The sequence below is a fragment of the Talpa occidentalis genome, unplaced genomic scaffold (genome assembly GCF_014898055.3).
Source record: "Talpa occidentalis isolate TD23 unplaced genomic scaffold, MPIMG_talOcc4v2.1 talOcc4.3, whole genome shotgun sequence".
NCBI classification, from domain to species: Eukaryota; Metazoa; Chordata; class Mammalia; order Eulipotyphla; family Talpidae; genus Talpa; species Talpa occidentalis.
In genome coordinates, this window is record NW_023603184.1 from 135,044,081 (window position 1) to 135,067,595 (window position 23,515).

General features: G+C 46.2%; 1 protein-coding gene and 1 pseudogene across 1 annotated transcript in view; one reads left to right on the top strand and one right to left on the bottom strand.

The window, feature by feature from the left end:
* MREG (melanoregulin) overlaps window positions 1-23,515 on the bottom strand; it is a 46,526-nt gene that overhangs the window by 17,011 nt on the left and 6,000 nt on the right. The window contains exon 2 of the mRNA XM_037521893.2: window positions 13,699-13,855. Coding sequence (XP_037377790.1) covers window positions 13,699-13,855 — 157 coding nt within the window. The remainder of the gene's footprint in view (window positions 1-13,698; window positions 13,856-23,515) is intronic.
* LOC119256496 (U2 spliceosomal RNA) lies at window positions 10,951-11,039 on the top strand (annotated as a pseudogene).

Sequence of the window (23,515 nt, forward strand, 5' to 3'; positions counted from 1 at the left end):
TAGCACAAGGGACCATGGTGATGGTTCACAGGTGATGTTGGTGGGATACTTAAGGGACTAAACTGAGGGGAGAAATCAAATACTGTAAAAATATAAACAACAATGTAAAAAAAATTAAAAATAATCCAAATTAAAAATCAAGGGGCTCTCCTGGTGGCACAGTGTTTGAGCGCTGGGCTGTGAGGCTGCCCACAGCCTCTGCAGCGCCAGTTCGTTCCCCGGCGAGGGTCCCACCAAAAAAAAAAAAAAAAAAAAAATTCAAGCAAACAAACTGCAACTTTGTGGCCATGCCTCCAGGGGGCAGCTCTGCATGGAACCAGATTCTGAGCCCTGCTGAGGGAAGGGGTGCTGGGCACAGTGCAATGGTCTGAACACACTGAGGTCCTGAAGGGGTTGGCTGGGGTAGAGGGGCTGCTGGGAAGGGGACGGAGCAAAGAAGCCATTTGCGGGGGAGACTTTAAAAGGGAACACAACACGCGGGATTGGCCTTTATTCTCAGAGCTGCTGCGGAAGGCAGCTGCCCCACCAGCCACCAACCAGCAGGCTGGGCTGCAAGCCTTTGGCCCCCTCCCCAGAACAGAGGGAGCCCCCATGCTCAGCAATGGCTCCCACAGCTACACCTCCATGTCACATCACCAATGGGTAACTGGACCTTCTCCCTTCCCCTCTGTCCTGCTAGTTCTCCCTCTCTTTCAACATCACTGGTTCCAATAAATTATTTTTGTTTTTGGCTGCACCAAAGGTCCTTTTGTTTGTATTTGTGGGGCCAGGTGGACAGATCCAGCACTAGTGTCACCAGTTCTGACCTGGTGACCATGTTTTTAGACCCTTGGCCCAGTAATACCCTCCATCACTTGATTCCTAACTTTCTAACTTTTCCATATTTTTATCGTCCACCCTAGATTTTCTCTAAATTATCTAAATCCTTTTAAAGATACAAAGCTGCAAACTAAAACACCCAAACAACACAAAGTCACAGTGACTCAAAAGCGATACAAGACGCTCACTCTCTGTCACCTTACCCATTGACAACAGGTTCCTTTAACAGCTGAGAGTATTTGAATTTAAGCCTGTACAACATACCCCCTCACAGCTCCAGTATCTCACTCACCATCCACCTTTTACTTCCTCTATCTCCAACCTAGCCTCTAGATGCTACCTCCCCCACTCAAGTGTTTGGAGGTAACAAACAAAAAAGTCTAACAAAGCATCAAGCATGATGTCATGCCAGAGTCTCAAAGCAAAATAATGGCTTACAAGGAAGCAGTCCTGTGATTGCCTGGAAAGTCCTGTAACACATTTGTTGATAATTAGCCCAGTCTTTACTGGTTGTTACAAACACATGGAGGTGCCTTCAGCAAGCCAATTAGAAAGCTGACTGGGGAGTCCCAGATTCAGCAGCCATTTCCAGTTTTCATGACCTCTACCTTGTCAGTCTTTGGCTCTGTTCCTTAGCAAGACTTTAATTCATCCAAACAAAGCCCCTAACACCCCCTAATTCCTTTAGGAGGTAATCAAGTAAAAACAAGGTCACTGGGTAGCCCCTGATCCAATATGACCGCTGTCACATTGAAGGGAGTGTTTGCTGGGACAGGCACAGGGGAGCAGCCATGACATCCGTTGTTGGGTAGAAAACAATAGTATCAACTGCTGTCCGGTTCACAGCAATGGAGGTTTAATAAAAATCACTCCGAAACATTTCAGTATCTGAAACCTCTCTCCAAGTTCTATATACCCAAAGGGGCTTTCTAGTCTCCAAACATCAGTTTGTTGAAAGAGGTAAAAGATAGATATTGTCATGGATTAACATCAAGGTAAGGGCTAAGGCCAATGAAATCCTGTCCTTGGATTCTCAGCAGTCAAAGTCAACACACCTGGGCCTGAGCGGGTCCCTCTTGAGGAGATCTCACCTGCAAGGCATCCACGTGGAGACAGCACGGGCAGGTGAGAGCACCTGAGCAAGCCCAGGCCAGGAGGATGAAGGCGGAATGCCCTTCCCTTCCTGGTGGTTTTACATAGCCTGCTCCGGACTCTTGCTGGGAGAAGAGGGGATGGGAGGTGGCGAAACAAGAGAAGAAAAGACCTTTCAAAACTAGGACAGAGAAATAGGTAGCGAGAGCAACATGAAGGGCGCTCAGTGTCTCAGCATCAGCCGAGGATCTGGAACTACACGCAAGACCACTTCTCAAATGGCCTGCCCTACTTAGCCCTGGGCAGGTGGGAAGGACATCCGGGCACCGCCCTGTTAACTGTCCACATTCTTTGGCAACTCAAAGATGTGCCAGATGCCAACTGCGAGTTAATGCCAGGGTTCATTCCCCCCTTTAAATAATCCAACCTCTGGACCCTACAAAATCCTTTGGGACAAGCAGCAGCCTGGCCTCCAATCTCGGGGTTCTCATACAGACCCTGGTCCTATCCCAGGATTTTACCTCCCAAGCTTCTGGCAGTGTTTCCATGGTGACGAGGGGGCTCCAACCCCAATTCAGGAAAGATCAAAGACCACAGTGACAAGCTATGTGGACACATGCCATAGCCAGGGGGAAGCACTGAGGGAGCTGGCCTCTGCTCAGGAGCTCCGGCTCATCCCCTCTCCCTCCTCCTCATCCTCCCCTTCCCAATTCCCCACCCTTCCCTCCAGTTCTTCCACTTCCTTCACAACCCTCATGAATTCCTGTTTTGTCCTGATACCTGCTTCTTTCCATTTGAGCAGGTACAAAGTGAGCACTGGGGTGAAAGAGAGATGAGAGACTAACCGATAGGGAAGAGAAACCTGGGAAAGAGAGCCAGCCTTGATGTGGTGCTGCCAGAAGGGCGCATGAGCCAAACCCAAGAGGGGCCCCCTAGAAGAGAAGAAGGGGGCCCAGAAAGGCAGGGGAAGGGTTCTGCCCATGATGGCGGCCATCTTGCCGGTCACAGAACAGCCTCGGGTAACTCAGTCCGACTCCAAATGATCCACTTCATCCCAACACAGTGTATATTCTGCCCAGACTTCTGCTTGGAGAGGGACAGGGACAACAGCTTAAGAGTCTGTGCTGCTGGCACCCCCAGTGGAAAAAATACTGAAACCTCGCTGACTTGAGACAGTAACCGTATAAGGTGGCCAAAGGCACTTTTCAATTTATTTTTGCAGGTAACGCACCCCGACCAGTCCTTGTTCTGAAAATCTCTCTTTTTTTTTTTTTTTGGTCCCTTACTCAAACCCTTCCCCTGCGTGCCCACCCCCACCCCTTGCCTTTATCTGAATAACTTCATCATTGATTCAGATTCACCTCTGTTGTCAATGCTTTTGAAAACTCTTGCCCAGCTCCTCTGATGGCTGAATCCTCTGTCTTCCTGTGACCTCCCGTCATAGCTGGGCTTAGCCTGGCCACAGCATGAGACCATGGGAGTATGGGGAGTGTGAAGCTAGACTTTGCTCAAAGTCTACCTCTGCAATGGTCAGCCGTGCACCTCAGGAGGTTACTCATTCTCTCTGCAGTTCAATTTTGAAGGTCTCTTTCTTCTTATAAGTGTCATTCCCACTGCCAGCTTTCCTCAGAGTTCCCCAAGTGTTAAGTAATTGCTGGGGAAAAGCCCAGGGCCAATGGCTAAAGGGTCATGTCCCTGAGGCAGGTCCTGTGTTTAATGATAAACTGAAATAGATTGGTAGCACCACCACTTGGACCCAGTTTCAAACGTTCTGGTAAACTCACTAAGGCTCTCAAAAAAAGTAAAAAATAAAGAGCAAGAGCCAACAGACTGAGGTGCGTTCAGTTGTCTAAACAAATTTGAGCTGTGTTTCGAAAGGCTAACTCTGCACACATTCCTGCCGGGTCACCTGCTCAGTAGCTGGGCCTTGTGACTCAACAAGAGCACCTGGATCTTCTGGTTCCTCCTCTGCCAGGACCAGAGACTTGTGGCATAAGCAGAGCTTCCCACATGCCTGAGGCCTCCTCCTCCCCATTATACACAGAAGAAGGAAAGAGGTTAATTCTGATTCAGCCCACTGACATTTGCTTCAAGTTAAGTCTTTAATAACAGCAATGACAACAACGTGTTAAAAGAGCTGGGCGCAGACTTTACCTCGCCTAATTTGTAATTAAACTTGACACTTATTTCAAGCGGGTATGCCTGGGGGGTGTGGTATTCATCAGTCACGTGGTCTGCCTCTTCTATAGCAAAATCCTCTCGTGGCCTAGTTGATTCCTGCACTGTAAATAGCATGTGTAGCAATTACGTGACAGCAGGCCCCAGTGCCATGGCATCCAAATGGAAGGGTGGTTTCATAGCAAGAAAAATATGGCCCCTTCCATATTTTTGATTTGGTAGATCAGGCCCCCATCATAACTGGTGTTTCTACTCTTTCCCCATGTGTTCAATCAAAATCAGAAAGCAAGCGTAATTGTTCTCACAGAGCCCTCCTCATCATCCTTCCAAATTCCCAGCTGAGCACATCACATCCTGAAGTCCCGGTGCACCAGCATCCGGAGCTCTCCTGGGCTCTTCACAATTAAGAGTCATTTTAGGTTATTCCAAGATGAGTGAGACCCATCAAAGGAAGGGCAGGGGTGGCTTTGGGTGCAGGGGGCAGTGAACAAGCCAACAAATAACGCTCTGTTAAATACCATATGAATTCACAGGGAGACAGTGGGGAAGGAGCCCCTGAGAAAGAGCCTGATGATCAGAAGACTCTCATAATGTTGGAATGATAAATAGCAACTGACTGCTTCATGCATATTCTGCCTCAATCCAATTTGGCAGGATTCCTCAAAGTTTGCTGCAGCTTCCCCTAAACTAACTCTCTCTCTCTCTCATCCCCTCCCTCCTTATTTCTCCTCTCCCCTTCCATCTCTCCAGCACAGCCACAATAAAATAAAGTACAGCAGCTTAGAAAGACTCTAGGAAACAGCCACCACAAAGTGTGCTGTGAAATAACAGGGAGAGAATTTCACTTTATAGGAAATTCACTTTACATGAATTTCACTTTATATGAGAATTTCACTTGCTCTATATATATATTTCAATTTTATATATAAAATTGTTTTCAAACAGTACAGGTGACCATCAGGTTCAGAGAAAGTAAGACTCTCACCCTATACCTCTTCTATTTCCCAGAGGTCACCGAAGCTAACAACTTTATAGGTCACCTACCAGATCAGTTATCACTATTTAATAACATATATATGTTTTTATACAATATAAAAGGGAATGTTTTACCTAAGAGGAACAACATTACAATACCCATGGAAATTCACTATCTTTGCAAGTCAATACCTATAAATCTTGTTATTCAAGCTGTAATAGCATTCACTAGTATAGCTATTTATATTATAACCAGTACTTTCAGTGGATATTTTTATTTTCAAATTTTTACTTTTCAAAACACTGTGACACGGAACATATATCTTTGTTTAACAATGTGAGAAAACCCATAGGCTGGAATGCCAATAGCAAAACTGTTGGATGAGTTGACTTCATTTAGATTCAAGATCTAGACTACTCGACCTTAGAAAGAATTTCACAATGACTGATGAAAAGCGGTTGAGCTATTTTGATCACAAGGGATACCATTCTGGGCAACCACTTCCACCGGGCTTCTCTTGTGTCTCAGCCAAAAGAAAAATGTAGATCTTTACTAAATAATGCTACGGTCATTTTGGGCAAAGATTCCTCAAAGTTCAATACTCTCGTTGATTTCTGTGCCCTCAGTTCAACTTTATTTATGAAATAATAAACCAAGAAAATGAGTAAGCCTGCAACAGAAGAAGTGTAGCTATCGAAGAACAACAGAGATGACATTATTTGATTGGGAAAAGAGTCAAGAGGCCTCCTAGGAGAAAAATGGGATAATCATACTCACCAAGCTTTGGCAGTACATTAGGTTGCTATTTGCAATAATCTGTGTGTTTTACTGGGACTGCAGTGTCTGGAGCTCCCTACCTTCCACTCCTAATCTGCTGGCTGTGTCGAGGCATCTGTCTAGCTACTTCCAAGTTGAGCCTTAATTTGCAATACCTCTCTGGTTCTCAGCCCCAGATTCATCCAATGTCATTATTCTGGATTCCCCATGATTTTACATTCTGATGTTGACCCTCCCAAATCCCTGCTTATATCCACTTCCTGAAGGTACTGTTGACCTAGGATGATGTTCAGAAACCTTATCTACCACCATCAAGGGGGCAGGGTGTCTGAACCAAATAAGAAAACTCTATACTGGAGATGAAAGCACCCACTTGCCATGTCTGGAGGCCAGTGGTAACTGCATGGTCTACGCAAAGTCCTTAGAGAAGCACCTGGACACAGTCAGTGCTCCATCAATGTCAGTCGTAGTGTCCTTGCTGTTTGATTCCTTTGCACCTTCCAGTCTGGTCACTGGCTTCCCTTACAGATTTTATTATAGGGAAAACACAGCACTGACTCTGCCAAGCTTACAGCCCACTGAAGGCTATATGCATCTGGGTGAACTGGGTTTGGGTCAGTAAAAGCCCTGCAATAGCTTACTTTATCTGTCAACTTGCCTGGACCACAATGCCAAAAAACATTGGTCAAAGGTTGGTATATAAATTGGCGGAATCTGAATAAAACAGATTACCCTCCCTAATGTGGGTGGGCTCTTCCCAATCATTTGCAGGTTTTAATAGAATAGACTAACCTCCTCTGAGCAAGAAGGAATTCCGCCAGCAAACTTGTCTGTGGACAGTCTTCCCTGAGTCTCCTGCCTGCCAACCTTTCCCTCTATAGTTTAGATTCACCACATCTCCACAATTTTGTGAGTTGATTCTTTAAAATAAATACATCTTACATTAGATGACAGAGGATGGATAGATGGATGGATGGATGAATGGATGGATGAATAGACAGACAGACAGACATATCCTATTAATTCTGTTTCTCTGAAGAACTCTAACATACACCCTAAATTCAAATAATTCCAGATCCCCTAAAAAATTCAAGTACAGGGACCTGCAAAACTGATCACCAGATCTAAAGTGGGCTAAAGTGACTCCACCCACAGTATTGAGGCCTGTGCACTTTATATGAAGACCAGTCAGTCTCCCCCACAGAGACACCCGTCACATTAACCTATGAATAGTTATGAAACAGGAAGTGGGTCCCTACTATGTGAAAGTGGGAACTCTAACAAAACGATAAGATCAACTAGTTAGCTCTCCTATTAAGAGATGGGGGATCTAGGAGGAACAGAAAATAATTTCCTACTCTGTTGACACTAAATTAACATCAAGATTAATAAATATTAGCTTTTTCTGGCTGTACGAAGAACTGACAACACCCTAATTCCAAATCCAACCTGCTTGATTTAGCATTAGACACATCGTCTTTAATACAATTAACCAATAAACAGACATTTCAGGCAGAATGTGAGCTTTTGTTGAATCAAATCCTAGATATGAAAACAGCTCTGATACTTTTATAAAAACAATCACACATTATTAAGAGGGAAATAAGTTGGATGGAGTCATATGTCCTTTTCTACAAAGTTCTATGCCTATAAGCTTATTTTATTTACCACCTGGCTGTTTCTGTTCACATTTAAAATGGACAAAGAAAATCATTCTCCACCCTAAGTCCTCAATCTTCGAGCATTCCTTCTCCACTCCATAATCAAGGGCATTGAACCCTGAGTTAGGAGCTCATTTCTCCTTGTAGCTAGCGTTATCAAGAAAAGACTCTTGCCTTTTGAGGATCCCACTCTCTTTAGTATTAATCTGTATCAAAATATCCTAATGAGTGGTTTTACTCTTTTCCCTCTCACCCAAATAATCACTAGCAATGTAAAATAAAGAAGGGTTGCATTCAACATTCCAGATCCTCTGGTACCCAAAGAAAAAGGTCTTTGAAGAAACTCAGACTTTTCTAGAGAATTGCTTCAGTTTTCCACTGTTAATTTGCTCTTTCATGCTTGCTATACAATTTGCTGTCCAATTTCCAACAGCAGCCAGCGTTCACCCATTTATAGAAAAATCAGATGGCCCTACGAGAACAGGTCTCATCCAATTCCTGTTAAGACAAACTGGTGCAGAGCCAAGCTGGAATACCTCCTGTCTCAAGTCTTCAGAGCCATGTGGCTGGAACAGGATCAATTCCTTTCCTTCTTCAACTCCTCCAACCCATCACTGCACTCATCTCTGTTTTGTCCTTTTTTTTTTAGCACCAGGGATAGAACAAGCCAAGTATATAACCCAGACAATACAAACAACCCCTGGGAAAGCTGTCTTGATTTTAAACATTTTATGGGAACTGTTTACCATACCTGGCAACATTCTGCCCATAGGGAACCCTGAAACATAGGGAAGAGCAAACAAATTTTAAACAAGGAACATTTTATATTTTGTCTTTATAGTTTGAAAAAAATAGTAATATTTACAGTTCCCCAGGGCTCAGTAGAGTATGGTTTTCAGGGATCACTCAAACTACACAAAGACCTGGTGTTCACCAGCATTCTACTAGTGTATAAACATTGCCAGTGTATAGAGACTGTCTGCTAGTGTATAAATACTGTAGGAGTATAAATACTGTATACTAGTATATAATGCTGCAGAATTAGAGATACTGTATACTAGTGAATAAATACTGTGGGGATATAAATACTGTATATAAATACTGCCTACTCGGGACAAGGTGGCAGGTACTCACCAGGAGAGTAACTTTAAAAGTAAGCATAGAATTTCTAGCACTGATCATGCTAATAAACGCTACCTATTTTGAAACAAGATGGTATTTTTAAGTGTTTATGAGAACAATTTGATGTTTAGCTTCCATTTTCTCAATCAAAAATATGACTTTTGGGCCTCCCTGGTGGCGCAAGGGGTTAAGCACTGCACTATGAAACAATCACAGGCTCTGCAGCACAAGTTCGATCCCCAGCCAGCAAGGGAGCAACCCACATGGCGCAGCAGACCTCTCCTGCCTCGCCTGCTGCTCCCTTCAGCAGTGTATTTCAGTCAGTTTGCCTGTTCTGTTCCCCACTCTGTCTCTGCTGTGTCCTCTCACCCTCCTGCACGTCTGGCCTGTACACCAGCTCTTGTATGCATAAATAAATTAATCTTTTAAAAAAAGTCTTTTTTTTTTTTAGCAAAGTAAAACATTGAAGCCATGGGGCCTCCCTGGTGGCACAAGGGGTTAGGACGCAGCACTATGAAGCTATTCGCAGCCGCTGCAGCACAAGTTTGACCTGGGCCAGGGAAGTGACCCACACGGAGCGGCAGACCTCTCCTGTCTCACCTGCTGCTCCCCTCAGCAGTGTATTTCAGTAGATCTGCCTGTTCTGTTTCCCACTCTGTCTCTGGTGAATCCTATCACCCCCCAAACCTCTGGCCTGTAACCCATTTCTTGAATGCACAAATAAATATTTAAAAAAAATAACTTTGAAGCCATGTACAACTCCTAGTGAACTATTACTGAACCACCGATTACCATCAGTCAGAGAACACTAAACAGAGTGAAAAGTTGAAGGAAAGGAGCAAGAAAAAATATCTTGAAGCTAATAAAACAGAAGCCCAGGATAGGAGGCCGAACTGGCTGCAGCTACTGTGGAAAGGCTAACTCGGGAAAGACGTGTTCCTCCCAACCAGGAAGAGCTCCAGAAAGGCCATCATTGCACTCATGCCCATCGTGTGGGATGCCTTCCTGAGCACTGGCATCAACTTCTCACAGGAATAAGCTTTGGAGAGACTCCCCTCATGTACTTGAACCCTATACTGACTCACACAGACAATATCCTCTCCTCTCATGATTCAGTCACAGTGCCCATCGTATATGACGTTTCTGAGTTCACACAGCTCAGATTTAAGCCTGGCTGCTACACTTTTAGTCGTGTGACCCCGGACACATTTTTAAATAAAATATTAACGGCACCTACTTCATTGAGTTGATTAATATTCATAAAGAGGCTGAACAGTGCCTGGCAAAGTTTACATTATTATTTGTATCTTAGAGGACAAGATCTTTCAGTATGATTAGAATTCTTTTTTTTTTTTAAGATTTATTTATTTATTTATACAAGCACTGGGTACAGTCAGAAGCACGGGAGGGTGAGAGAATTCACCAGAGCCAGAGCGGGGAGCAGAGCAGGCAGAAGGACCGAAGTACACTGCTGAGGGGAGCAGCGGGCGGCAGGGGAGGTCTGCATGCTATGTGGGACCCTCCTCCGGTGGCCGGGGAGCAGCCGGGGATCGAACCGGTGCTGCAGAGGCTGCGGGCAGCTTCGCAACCCAGCGCTTAACCGCTGTGCCACCGGGGAGGCCCTGATTAGAATTCTTTATACAAATAAATAAGATGAATTTCTGTTTCACTATTATTAAGTTCCCTAGACCAATGTTCTGTGAAGTCCTACTAGTCTAATACGAATGAATATAAAGAGAGTGAGTTTGTGACATGATTTTGAGGTTGTTTACTATTTCAAATCAAACATACATGCTATTTTATGGCATCATTCAAAGACAGGATCAGTCATTTTTCCATTACTTGGAGATCTGCATATACATCATTTCTTGTGCTAGAAGTCTGTTTTCCATCAGTTTTATGTAAATGAAAGTGGATTATTTCATTTAGATTAAACAGATTTAATAGAGTCTATTAAATTAAATGTTACTTTCTACATTCTCACTGCAAGTTATCTGTTCTCTTATAGATCGTTCTTTCTGATTTTCTTTTCAATTTGGAAGAACACAGCACATTTAGATTTACCTGTTTGTAACCCTTCCTCCACCAGCATCAAATTCAAAAGAGGAATGTAGGTAGTACATACATTGTTTTGAAATTATTTTTCTTTTTTCAGAAAATTTCAAATCTGGACATACCTAGCATGCTATTACTACTCAAAGAAAAGCACAATGTTTGGTTTTCCTTAATATTTTGTTTGAGCTTCTAAACTGCATTATGCAAAAGTAGCCAGGGTTCTTTGATCTTAGTAGATTGAATTTGTTTTCTTTCCAAATCAAAGTCCCCATCGCTTCTCGGCCTTTTGGCTAAGATCAAGTATAGTATCAAAATCAAAGTCCTCTGTGTCATTAAAATTTATATCAATGTTACCTATATGAAGAAGAAAATAGTAACATTAATAGAAATGGAACTTGTTCAAACTTAAAACAGCCCCCACCAGTTTCCCACTCCTACCTTATTAATGGTGAGTTTATTTTTCCATCACACCACACAAAATCACAACAAAAAGTAAATTGTAGTTCTTGGGGTAAACATGCCTCATATAGCAGTAGCCCATAAACATGTTTTTGTTTCCCTGGCATTTTTTTAACATGAGTTATCTAAAAATCCAAACTTTTTTATGTGTAAATTTGGATTTTCAGTTTCTCTAAAATATTAGAAATTCCAGCACTTCTACATCCACAATTCTTAGCATGACAAATGGCTACTGGGGCCAAGCAGCTACTCCCCTTAAACAATGAGATGCCTACACTATTCAGTCTGCAACCTTAGGTGCTTCTCCTGGGTTTTTCCCAGAAGGAAGCACTGTTAATGCGCATATTTTAATTGCATATACTCCAAAACTACAGACGATCCCACAAGCATATACATGCAGCTTGATTCTACCAGCAGATAAACTACTATAACTATCATTGCAAACCAGGAAGTAATCTATTCACCAAGCAGGTCTGGTGGTATAAATGATGGTAAATCCAAGCAAGAGAATACAAGAAAGTCCCTTAAACAATAAGTAAGTCCAAAGCACACTGGGATGAAAACATAGGCAAACATATTAAATGCAAAGAAGCGAAGCATAGAAACAGAATGTAATGTGTGATCCAATCTGTGGGGGAAAGGAATGGATATATACTAATAGATGCTTCAATACGCATTTTAAATTTTTGGAAGAAAAGGTAAGAAAATTTTAACCAAGTGAAAATTATTCATATATATTACATATATACCTTGTGTATGTGTATATATTTTAAGTACATATATATATACTTAAAAAAGAAGCATAAACATGAACAGAAATATTTCAAATATTTCTTCTATAATTATCATCACATCTATTTGAGTGCCAGACTTCCTTATAAGGGTTTCTGCTGGTGTGATAGTTTCGGTTCCAGACTCATTTCTGAGGTAAGAAGAAAACATCTTGGGGATGGTCCTTCCCACAGCCTAAGAGCCTAAGAGCACAGAAATGACACAGCAGTTCACTTCGGATGCCATGTTTATCCACAGTGCTTTTAACTCTGTTTCCACCTCTTTTTATAAGCAGAGACAAAGGGTAGAGAGGGAGGCACGCCTCCAGAGGGAGCAGCCAGGCTGGGCTCCAGAGACCCCTTCAAACCCCTTTCACAGCTTTCTCTCTGGAGAGAGACAGAAAACCAGACATGGGGGTGTTCTCTGTATTATTGCCCTCCCTAATGCTGCTACAACTCTGAACACAGAGGCGCATGGAGAGGACAAGAAGAAAACCAGCTGGTGTCACACCAGCAAAAACCCTAACCCGTCAATGCCATACAGCAGGACAAGGACTGACTCTCCCCAAGGCAGGATGACAAGGTCACACATTCCTGTCCTTGTACTCGCAAAGGGCAACTGATTTGGCATAAGCATGCTTGTGATGTGCCTCAAGTTTTACCAGTCAGAAAGCCGGAGACAGCAGGGTGTACAGTCACCAGGGAGCTGGTACAGCCCTGTGATGCATATCCAGCAGAGGGGTCCCACCAGCACAGCACACTCCAGGAAGGATGCTCATGAACAGCCACTGTGGATTCTCCAATCCAGCTGTCCCCCGGGTCTCAAGATCATGAGGCAACTGTCAGCCCTTCCCCCATACTGGGATCCTCCAGACCCCCCTCTAACCCCCTGAAGACACCCAAGCCACACCAGAATCAAGGAGCAGACATATAACACTTCTATAAGTTATCACTCCTGCTGAAGCATATTGTGGAGGTGGGGGAAAGGAGCTGATGATTAATCAGCAAAAATGAAGAAACCTAGATGAGGAATAGATGACACCCCTATCATGACACTCTGCCCCCACTACGCACTCCAATGCTTCTCTTCAGACCCAAAGCCTAGGGTTCTAATATGTAATATAACATATATTCTTCTTCTCAATTGTAAGGTATTGATGCAAAGAAGCACATACTCTGTATTTAACACAGGCATCTGCTCAGAGCTAGCTAATGAAGTTAGAGCACTAGGCTGTATAATTTGGAAAGTAAAAGTCATAATTCATTCTATTGTATTACATATAGTATAATCACACTACTTTTGAAAGAAAGTAGGACAAAAATGATGCAGTATCTCTTTTGCTCTGTTCTCTTACTAACCCCTATCTTCTGCAACATTCTAATTTTCCTACACCCATCCCTTTGTGCTAGAATTCAGTCCCCACTCATTCAGAATTAGTTACAATACAAAGTACCCTTCAGTCTTCAGCCTGAGTCTTCAGGCTGTGGCTTGAGAAACAACTGGAAAGATTACAGATGGGCTGGTTAAGCCATTTCACATGATAAACTACCTCCACACTCTTTGGTGGCACTGCCTTGCTGGTTTTGTGCTATTTGCATCATGAAGATAATAATTAGAAATCAGACTTACTTATCAACAAGTCTATCCAGACCAGTTACAAGTAGCGACTTTATGTCAAACATCTCATCCTTCATTCTTTTCTTTGTTTCAAGCTGCTTGTCTGAGTAATTGCTTTTTCCCCCCTAGACATTATCATTTACACACAGTGAGACCTGAAAACATGCTCACCTCTGAGTCTTTGGCCTGCTGATTGCGAACGACAATTAAATTGTACAGGACTCTATCGTCGTCTGCCTCCGTGTGGGACACATCGTGGGGCATACTCCACAGGTTCTTCTCATCATCCCTCGCGAGAGTGGCTCCAAAGGAGGAATATGGATTATTACTGTGGTATAAAAAAGGGGTATGAGGGCTTTGTAATATATATATTATATATTATACCTATACATTATACAGTATATACCTACAGGATAAAATATCACATGTATGTAACATATAACTTAAATACAATATATATCATAGAATATATAATGTAATAAATATAAATAAATATATTTCTTATGAAAAGATCTGAATTTTTAAAAAAATATTTATTTATTTATGCATACAAGAACTGGGGTTGAGAGGATTCACCAGAAACAGAGCGGGGAACAGAACAGGCAGACTGAGGAAATACATTGCTGAGGGGAGCAGCGGGTAAGACAGGAGAGGTCTGCTGCACCATGTGGGTTGCTCCCTGGCAGGCTGAGACCGAACTCATGCTGTAGAGGCTACGGATAACTTCATAATTCTGTGCTTAACCCTGTGCACCACCAGGGAGGCCCTAAGATCTGAATTACTTTAATAGTTACCCATAGTAATACATCACTTTAAAAAGAGCAGAGAACAGATGTAACCAGATACCTGGACAGAGGGAATTTTACTGCATTAAACACAAACTCTAGCACAGAGTACCTGGCCACTGAACTACAAATGAAATTCCATGGCAGGGAGAATTCTTGTGTGCTTGAAAGAAGAACACAATGAACATAAAGAGACAAGTATTTTACTGGCTCTAAGTGTAAGGAAAGAATAAATTTAGAATATAATGGGATGCATCAATATCAAATTCCTTCCAATGAGGGCCTCCCCGGTGGCGCAGCGGTTGAGCGCTGGGTTGCGAAGCTGCCCGCGGCCTCTGCAGCGCCGGTTCGATCCCCGGCTGCTCCCCGGCCACCACAGGAGGGTCCCACATGGCGCGCAGACCTCCCCTGCCGCCCGCTGCTCCCCTCAGCAGTGTGCTTCGGTCCTTCTGCCTGCTCTGCTCCCCGCTCTGGCTCTGGTGAATTCTCTCACCCTCCCACGCTTCTGACTGTACCCAGTGCATGTATAAACAAAACAAACAAATAAATAAATAAATAAAGCATGCCTCTATAAAAAAAAAAAAATTCCTTCCAATGAGAAAATTAGGTAGTAAATATGCATATCTAAATAGTTTCAATACATAATGCAGAAAGTTGAGTAAGAATTCCAGTAACCTGTGCTGCATCTTTACTTTCTGATTTACCCTTTACAAGGTGACAGCCAGGGTCAAACTAACTTATCGAGGGACTACTGTCAGACCTTCACACCTGGACAGGTTTCTACATTGCCCCAGTTAACTTCAGTGGAACTGGACAGGCAGAGTCATGGGTCTATTGCCTTCTGATAATAACATGTATGAAACCCTGGCTCTGTATTAATCACAGGGCTCCATAAAATTGTGAGCCACACAGAATGGTCTCTGTCCTTGGAACTTGCTAGCATCTAGGGAGGAGGATCATTAATGAATGACCATGTGACTATGTAATTAAAAACTTTGAAAAGTGCTGTGAAGGGGGAGTTCACAAAGCTGTGAGAACTCATGGGGTAGGCATGAGGCAGACATTATGAAGAAAGGGTGCCTGAGTTTTCAGCCGAAAGACAACAACCAAGTTCCAGGCAAAGAAAATGTGTTCAAAGGTCCTGGGGTTGGAGGGAGCAGGGTGTGTGTGTTCCAAGAAAGAGAACATTGGCCAGAGAGTGAATAAGAAGCTGAAGGGGTGTATGAGGCAAGATACCCACAGTTTTGTAGGCCACGTTTCCTAGCATGTTTCTATGGTGGTCTTTATTTCTCAGAACAAGCTGAGATTTGGAAGGATTTTTAGCAGGACTCTGAGGTGGCATGAAGAGCACTACATGTTTTAAAATCTCTTTGGTTAAATGTGGAGAATGCTTTAGAAAGGTCAAGGGTATATCTGGAAGATTCATTAAGATGCAGGTGAGGTCACTCAAGTGTGACAGACCAAGTATGGGGTGGAATGATGGTGAAGAGCTGAAGAAAGCGCGCAAAGTGGAATGTGTAGAAGCTCTGGCTTTTCACCTGGGTGGTGAGCAAGGCCGCCTCTGAGGCCGAACTAGAATGCCCGGGGCCACGAGGTGGCAAACATACTGGCAGGTGTGATGTGAGGGCACAGCAAATAAGCACAGGCAGAAGATGCCCTGAGAAGCAGGCAGCACCTAGGAAGGAGGGAAAAGAAGCAGGCAGCACCTAGGAAGGAGGGAAAAAAGCAACTGACAGGTGGGTTGAAGACAAATATTAAGATTTAGGGCCTCCCCGGTGGCGCAGCGGTTGAGCGCTGGGTTGCGAAGCTGCCCGCAGCCTCTGCAGCGCCGGTTCGATCCCCGGCTGCTCCCCGGCCATCTGAGGAGGGTCCCGCATGGTGCGCAGACCTCTCCTGCCGCCTGCTGCTCCCCTCAGCAGTGTACTTCGGTCCTTCTGCCTGCTCTGCTCCCCGCTCTGGCTCTGGTGAATTCTCTCACCCTCCCGTGCTTCTGACTGTACCCAGTGTTTGTATAATAAATAAATGAATGAATGAATGAATGAATGAATGAATAAATAAATAAAATCTTAAAAAAAAAGATTTAAACAAACATGAGATACTCAGAAGCTGGCACAAACAAACACACACACACACAAAAAAAAAAAAAACATGCAAAAGGAAGCAAAGCACAGTCACCAAGTTGGGGTTCAGGAGTGGGAACCCTCTCAGGGAGGGAGGCCCAGGTCTGCAAGGGAGAGGCTCCTGCTGGAATAGCAGGGGCCCGGCATGCTGCTGATGGAGGACTCAGACTTGGGAGAGCTACAAGGGCCCACTTGTGAGAACTGGGTCAAAGTGGGGCTTGGGGTCTCGAACCCCAGGCCAGCAGGAGGCCAGCTACCTGAATGAGGAGGAGGGCAGAGCGCTGGGGTGCTGAACAGTCTCCTTTAATCCCTACAGCTGCAGTACAGAAGTGCAGTGTCTGGAACTGGACAGGAAGGAGCAATGAGGGGGAACTTAGCTTAACCACACTGTTCTCAGAAGCACCACGTTTTTACTTGGGCCTCCTGACACCACAAAACCTGGAACAGAGAGGCCTGCCTCTTCTTAGGAATGTCTCTTCTGCCTGCAAGGGGAAGCCACTGACGTCTGTGCCGCGCCAGGCGAGCATAAAGGGTCAGGTCAAGCTCCTTCATTCGTTAGACTCAGTTGCTCAACAAGCACGGAATGGACACCTGCTCTATCCTGGGTGAGGGGCTGTGCTTTGACTTGAAAATAAATAGAACATTGTCCCTGTTCTTAGTGTGACTAAAATACAATGAGATAAGTGAAATTTTTAAAAAGTATAAACAGAATGTTATAGGAGCAGAGAAGGAGCTATGATGAGAAAGGAGCTCAAAAAAGGTTTCTTGGAGGCGGTGACATCTAACCAGCTCCAAGGAGCACATGGCCTTTCCCAGGGAGCAGCAGGAGCAGTCGCAGTGTGTGGAGGCTTGAGTGCCGCAGGGTTGAGGATCCCAAGTCCTTCTGCCTGCCCACTGCACACCGAGGCCTTCTGCCCATCCCCACCACACCGAGGGCTCCAGCCTGTCCAGCCACCCCGCCTTCAGGCTTCGTCCAGCAAACTGTGACCATTATTGAAGGACTCTGCCTCATCAGGCTTTTAGAGAAATGAATGAAGAAGGATGATGGAGGTGGCTTAGAAGCTGTCACAAGAGGTGGTTTTCATGTCTTGCTTTTTGAGGGGCTAGTGTCAGTGTCGGGGCACTGTGGGGAGCAGTGGAGGAGGAGGCAAACCAGAGAAGGCCACAACCAACCGCAAGCCGAGCAGCTGCTCTCCATAAATCTCCCTTGTGAGCGTGACAAGGAAGACTTCTCTGGGGCACAGGGAGGATGAAGTTCCATTGCTAAGGAAACAAATACCTCACTTTGAAAGATTTTAAATCTTGATGGAGGTGAACAGGAAGTAAAGTGTGGGCTAGGGAGACAGCAGTGGAAGGGAAACAGGAAGATGGGTCCAGCAACATCAGGAGGGGAAGTGGCAGCCCTGATGACGGCATGTGAGGGGGATGCCTTCAGCTGGATGGCATGGAAGAGCCAAGGCCGACCCGGGGACCTGCAGGAAGCTCAGAGAAAAGTCAGGGCCTGGGCTTAGGAGCAAGGGCAGGACTGCAGATCTACACGAGGGAGAAATATACTCGCATTCCCCTCCCGCCATGGGATCTGAGATACACGTTGAGAACGGGGAGCGGAGCAAGAAGGACCACAGGGGAACAGCTAGACCTGAGGAGCAGGGGTGCAGAGGAGGCTGGAGAGGGCAGGTGAGAGCCACAGAAAAGAGGACGCTGAGACAGAGAGGAATTCCAAAGAGCAGATGACGCCACAGGAAAGTCACTGACTCCAATTTCTTTTGCCTAAATGGTTTTTGCAGCTGACAAAGCATTGCTCCTTTATTCTGTGCTTTCCAAGGGCTTCCCCAAGGCCTCCCTCCTGTCATACCACCAAGGTGGGGAGAGCAGGGGCCACTATCCCACTTTGCAGACAGGAGCAAGACTGCAGAGCTGCTGGCCTCTCCCAGCGCAGCAGTCAGCTGACTGTCTGCCCAGCGTGAGGTCACAGATGGGGAGTCTCCAAGCACCACCTGTCACAAGACTTAATACCCAAGTGCCTTGAGGGTGATGCACCCACACAAACAGGTCTGTTCAGACCATGACTGCATGTGTGAAGTGATCCCTGAGCAAATCAGAAAATTCCCCTGGGGCTTCTCCTCCCAGCATCTTGACCCTGAATGCACCCAGCTTTTCCTGGGTGGGGGTGGGGAAACCCCAGCCACTAACTCTGCAGCAAATGTCCCTCTGCAGGAACAAACCCCAAGACTACTTTCCTGAAAGCTCTTTTCTTCCCCCGCCAATCTCCCCCAGGCTTGTTTCACTTCTTTAACTTCTGCCTCTTCGGGTAAGTTCCCCTGAGGCAGAAGTGGTCTCCAGTCTTCTCCATCCCACATTGCAGGCAGGGACAGGGGCAGGCACAAGCACTTGCTGAACAGAGCAAGCTGAGCTGTGATCCCAATCCGCCAAAAGGAATTAAGGACAGAACTCATGGTGACCAACGTCATCAAACTTCCCTAAAGCCGGAGGCTCAGAAACTACTAGTGTGTACTGGAATAATCAGTAATACCGTGTGACTGTGAATAATGTAGCCACCTTTTGCTTCATGAATCACAATTTCTTTTTAAGACTTGAGATTATGACAGCTGGCTCCTTGGACAATCCCCCCCGAATCTCTCCCCCTCTGTCGGGTAAGGGAAAATGTCAGGCTTTTCTGCCCTCCCGCCATCAGGATAGATGATGGATCCTTGCGGTCCTGAATGCATGCCTGATGGCGGGCACCCGGAGTAGGGTGTGGGCATAGGTAGATGGGATTCACCTGGGCTGACACTGGGCTTTTTAAGGGTGGCGTCACGGGGATGCCAGCAGAAGCCGAGAAAGAAGCAGAGAAGCCAAGAGCAGAGAAGCAGAGAGAACCCCAGAGAGCCCAGAGAGAGTGAGGATTTGCTGGGGGCTGGGAGAACTGCCAGCCTCCCGGCCCCCCAGCACCCCTGCCTACTGTGTACTGGGTAAATCCCAATACAAGCCTGCAAAAGCCCCTGAGGACTCTGACTCCTCCTTTGCCCGGTCTGCTGGATCAGAAAACCTGCTCAGTGGCCATTCCTGCCCCTACACCCTCCCACCCCATCCCTCTCTGTCTTCCTCTTTCGCCCCAACACACTCACACACACAAAAACATGCAGGACGCCAGCCAACATAAAACGCTCTCCACACATCCTTAATCTACAGATTCTCAGGAAGCTCCGCAGGAAGGTCAGCGCGGCTGTTGAGAAGTGCTCCCAGCTCCAGCTAGCTGGTGCCCCTGAAGCTCACCCCCATCTGGCCCGCTCTAATGAGGAGCAGTGCTCCCGGAGTCCCAGAGCCTCAGACTCTGCCTAGTCACCGACACCCCGGGGGACCACATAAAGCAGGGAGAGAACCAGCACCTCTGCCTCTGGGGAGCAATGACTCCCCCACATCTCCTTGCTCCCCGCCCCCCAAGGGTCCATGGGCAGCTCAAGTCTGCTGGGCAGCGCCCCACACTGCCCTTCCTTCACACCACGTTCTTATCCATTCAAGTTGCCTGTTCGACTTCTTTGGGGCATAGAAAAGGTGAGGTTCTATCACAACATAAATCATTCAATTATCAATCGTCTCCAAACACAGGTTCAGGTGAAAGTGTGTAAGGGTGTGAGCCCCTTCAGGAGGATTTGTCAGACCCAGCCTGGCTCCCGATCAGGGTTCTGGGACATGCTGGTCCCTGCTCCTTTCACCTGCACCACCACCCAGTCAAGACCACCAATCCACTTTGTTTTTTGGGTTTTTTTTTTTTTTTTAATAGAGGCATGTTTTATTTATTTATTTATTTATACAAGCACTGGGTACAGTCAGAAGCGCGGGAGGGTGAGAGAATTCACCAGAGCCAGAGCGGGGAGCAGAGCAGGCAGAAGGACCGAAGTACACTGCTGAGGGGAGCAGCGGGCGGCAGGAGAGGTCTGCGCACCATGTGGGACCCTCCTCTGGTGGCCGGGGAGCAGCCGGGGATCGAACCGGCACTGCAGAGGCTGCGGGCAGCTTCGCAATCCAGCGCTCAACCGCTGCGCCACCGGGGAGGCCCCAATCCACTTTGTTTCAAAAATGCTGACCCTTAGGTGGGGAGACCAGAACTAAGAAAAGCCTAAAGCAAACAACTGGAAAAGCAGCTCGGGAACCTCACACGAGACTGTGAAGGACCCTAGGGCCTGTGTAAAGGGAATTCAGTGCAAAGGCCCTGAGGTCTGTGCCCAGGAGGCTAGAAGGTGGAGAGGAAGGTACAGGAGCTTCCCTGTCTCTCTCCCCTCAACCCCACCACCAGCCTCCATTTCATGATTTCTAAAAGGTTCTGAAGAAAGGGGAGTGGCTATTTTGCCCCCCACCACCACCATCTGCTGGTGATAAATATTTCATTACCCTCAGGCATTTGAGAGGTTGCTCTGAAGTTACATCTGAAGCACAAGCTGCTTATACTCCCCAAAGGTGGGCTGAGAGAAGTCTCAGATTTCACCCCAGCCCCACCCAGGGGCACAGAAGGGGATCACAGCATCAGGCCCCCTGCCCCGGGAACAGTGGGTGCAAAGAGCCAGCTGGCATCTGGGCTATTTACCAAGAATTTCCCGAGGGTCCTCATTACCACGGAGTACCTTGCGTTAGAGATTCTAAAAAGCCCTAAAAACCCAGGACGCAGGCTGACTGCTTACACCTGCAGTTCCAGGATTTTCTGTTTTCTCTACAGACAGACGATGCCTCCGGTGTTACCAATTAAGACTGAATCTCTGAAGACAGGGATGAGATAAAATCTCCAGTCAACAGCAGTCAAAGTTCTCAACAAAAAGACCACAAACTGCCAGCCACCTCCTTGACTACCTAAGGCCTCCTCCTCTGATTCCATACTATTGGCCACTGGGCTTCCAGATCTTTCCCTTCCTCTGTCTATGGGATCGCTCCAAAGAAGGATCCGGTAAATTAAATTAAGATCCTTTCCCTCACCTTCTTATCCTCCCTCCCTCTACGTCCCTCTGTCATTCTCTCTCCCTTTCTGTCTTTCCCTCCTGCCTTAACTCCCTCCCTCGCTCCCCTCCTTCCTCTATCTCTTTGCCCCTCCCTTCCTTTCTTTTTTTTTTAAAGATTTACTTATTTATGCACACAGAGCTGGGGTGCAGGCCAGAGATGGGGGGGTGGGGAGATGAGAGGATCCACCAGAGTCAGAGTGGGGAACAGAACAGGTGGATCTACTGAAATACACTGCTGAGGGGAGCAGCGGGTGAGTCAGGAGAGGTCTGCTGCGCCATGTGGGTAGCTCCCTGCCTGGCTGGGGATCAAACTCGTGCTGCAAAGGCTGTGGATTGCTTCATGGTGCTGTGCTTAACCCCTTGCGCCACCAAGGAGGCCCTGCCTTCTTTCTCCCTCCCTCCCTTCCCTCCTTCCACACCAGTGCTGTGCCCTCCCCTGACACAGGGTCCTCTTTCCTGGCACTGATGACCCAGTACTCAGACCCATCATGCTTTCCATTCCCATGGCTGAAAATTAATCAATGAATTAATGAATCATTCAGACATCTGCATAGAGGGGCTTGAAGACAGGTCGCAGCAAGAACCCTGTGAAGAGGGCATGGAAAGAATTCTTTTATTTCTTTTTTTTTAAAGATTTATTTATGCATATAAGAACTGGGGTACAGGTCGGAGGTACAGTGGGGTGAGAGGATTCACCAGAGACAGAGTGGGGAACAGAACAGGCAGACTGACCGAAATACACTGCTGAGGGGAGTAGCGGGTGAGACAGGAGAGGTCTGCGGCGCCATGTGGGTTGCTCCCTGGATGGCTGGGAATTGAACTCATGCTGCTGTGGCTGCGGACAGCTTCATAGGTTGCAGCTTAACCCCTTGCACCACCAGGGAGGCCCCAAGAATTCTTTTATTTCTTCCAGCTAAGGAGACACCAAGGCTCAGGAAGACAACACAGCTCTTGGTATCTTCTCTGCCTACACACACTCCTGGTCAATACACAGCAGCAATGTGAGTAAGAGTCCTCCATCCGCGCTTGTACCCCTCTTCAGATCTCTCAGAAATCCCAGACACCTCTATCTCCGGCCTTTCCCCATCTCCATGTGGGTGACAGTAACTCAACATAATCAAAACTAAGCACCTGCTCTCCCCTCCAACCTCTTTACCAGCAGTCTGCCTCCTCAGGAGAGTAGGCACCAGGGCACTCAGGCCAAAACCTACAGTCTGAGCACTCAGGCCAAAACCCATCAAGTCATCTTTGACGCTCACCTACAACAAATCCATCAGAAAATCCTATCGGCTCGACATTCAGAAAATCCCCACCTCTACACTATAGCCCTTAGCCAAGGTGTCTATGTCTTGAGTAACAATTCCTGCAATTTTTTTTCATTGATCTACCATTGTCTCCCACAAATTTTATTCTTTTTTTTATACAAGAACCGGGGTACAGGCCAGATGTGCGGGAGGGTGAGAGGATTCACCAGAGACAGAGTGGGGAACAGAACAGGCAGACTGACGAAGTACACTGCTGTGGGGAGCAGCGGGCACAACAGGAGAGGTCTGCCTCACCATGTGGGATTCTCGCCAGCCGGCCAGGATCGAACCGGCGCTGCAGAGGCTGCGGACAGCTTCACAGTGCAGTGCTCAACCGCTGTGCCACCAGGGAGGCCCACTACCAATTTTATTATTAACACAACAGCCCAAGTGATCTTTCCAGTGTGTAAGTCACACTGAAAGCACCCCTCTACTCAAAACCCTCCAAGGGCTCCCATTTGACTCAAAATATAAGCAAAGTCATAGGACAAGCTTTAAGGCCCCAGGCACCCCAACCACTCTGGTCTCTTTGCTGTTTCGTGAATCTACCTGTGACACCCCCACCCCAGAGCCCTTGCATTGGATGATTCTTTTATTTGTAATGTTTTCCTCAGATAGTCACTTGCCTCACTCTCTACACTCCCTCAATCCTTTGTTTAAACACCTCAATGAGGTCAACCCTGACCAATCTATTTAAAATTGCAAGCACACACCCCTGCCTCTGCTCTTTCTTTTTCTTTCCAACATATTTATTGTCTCACTTATGTTTACTGCAACATTGTACCTCC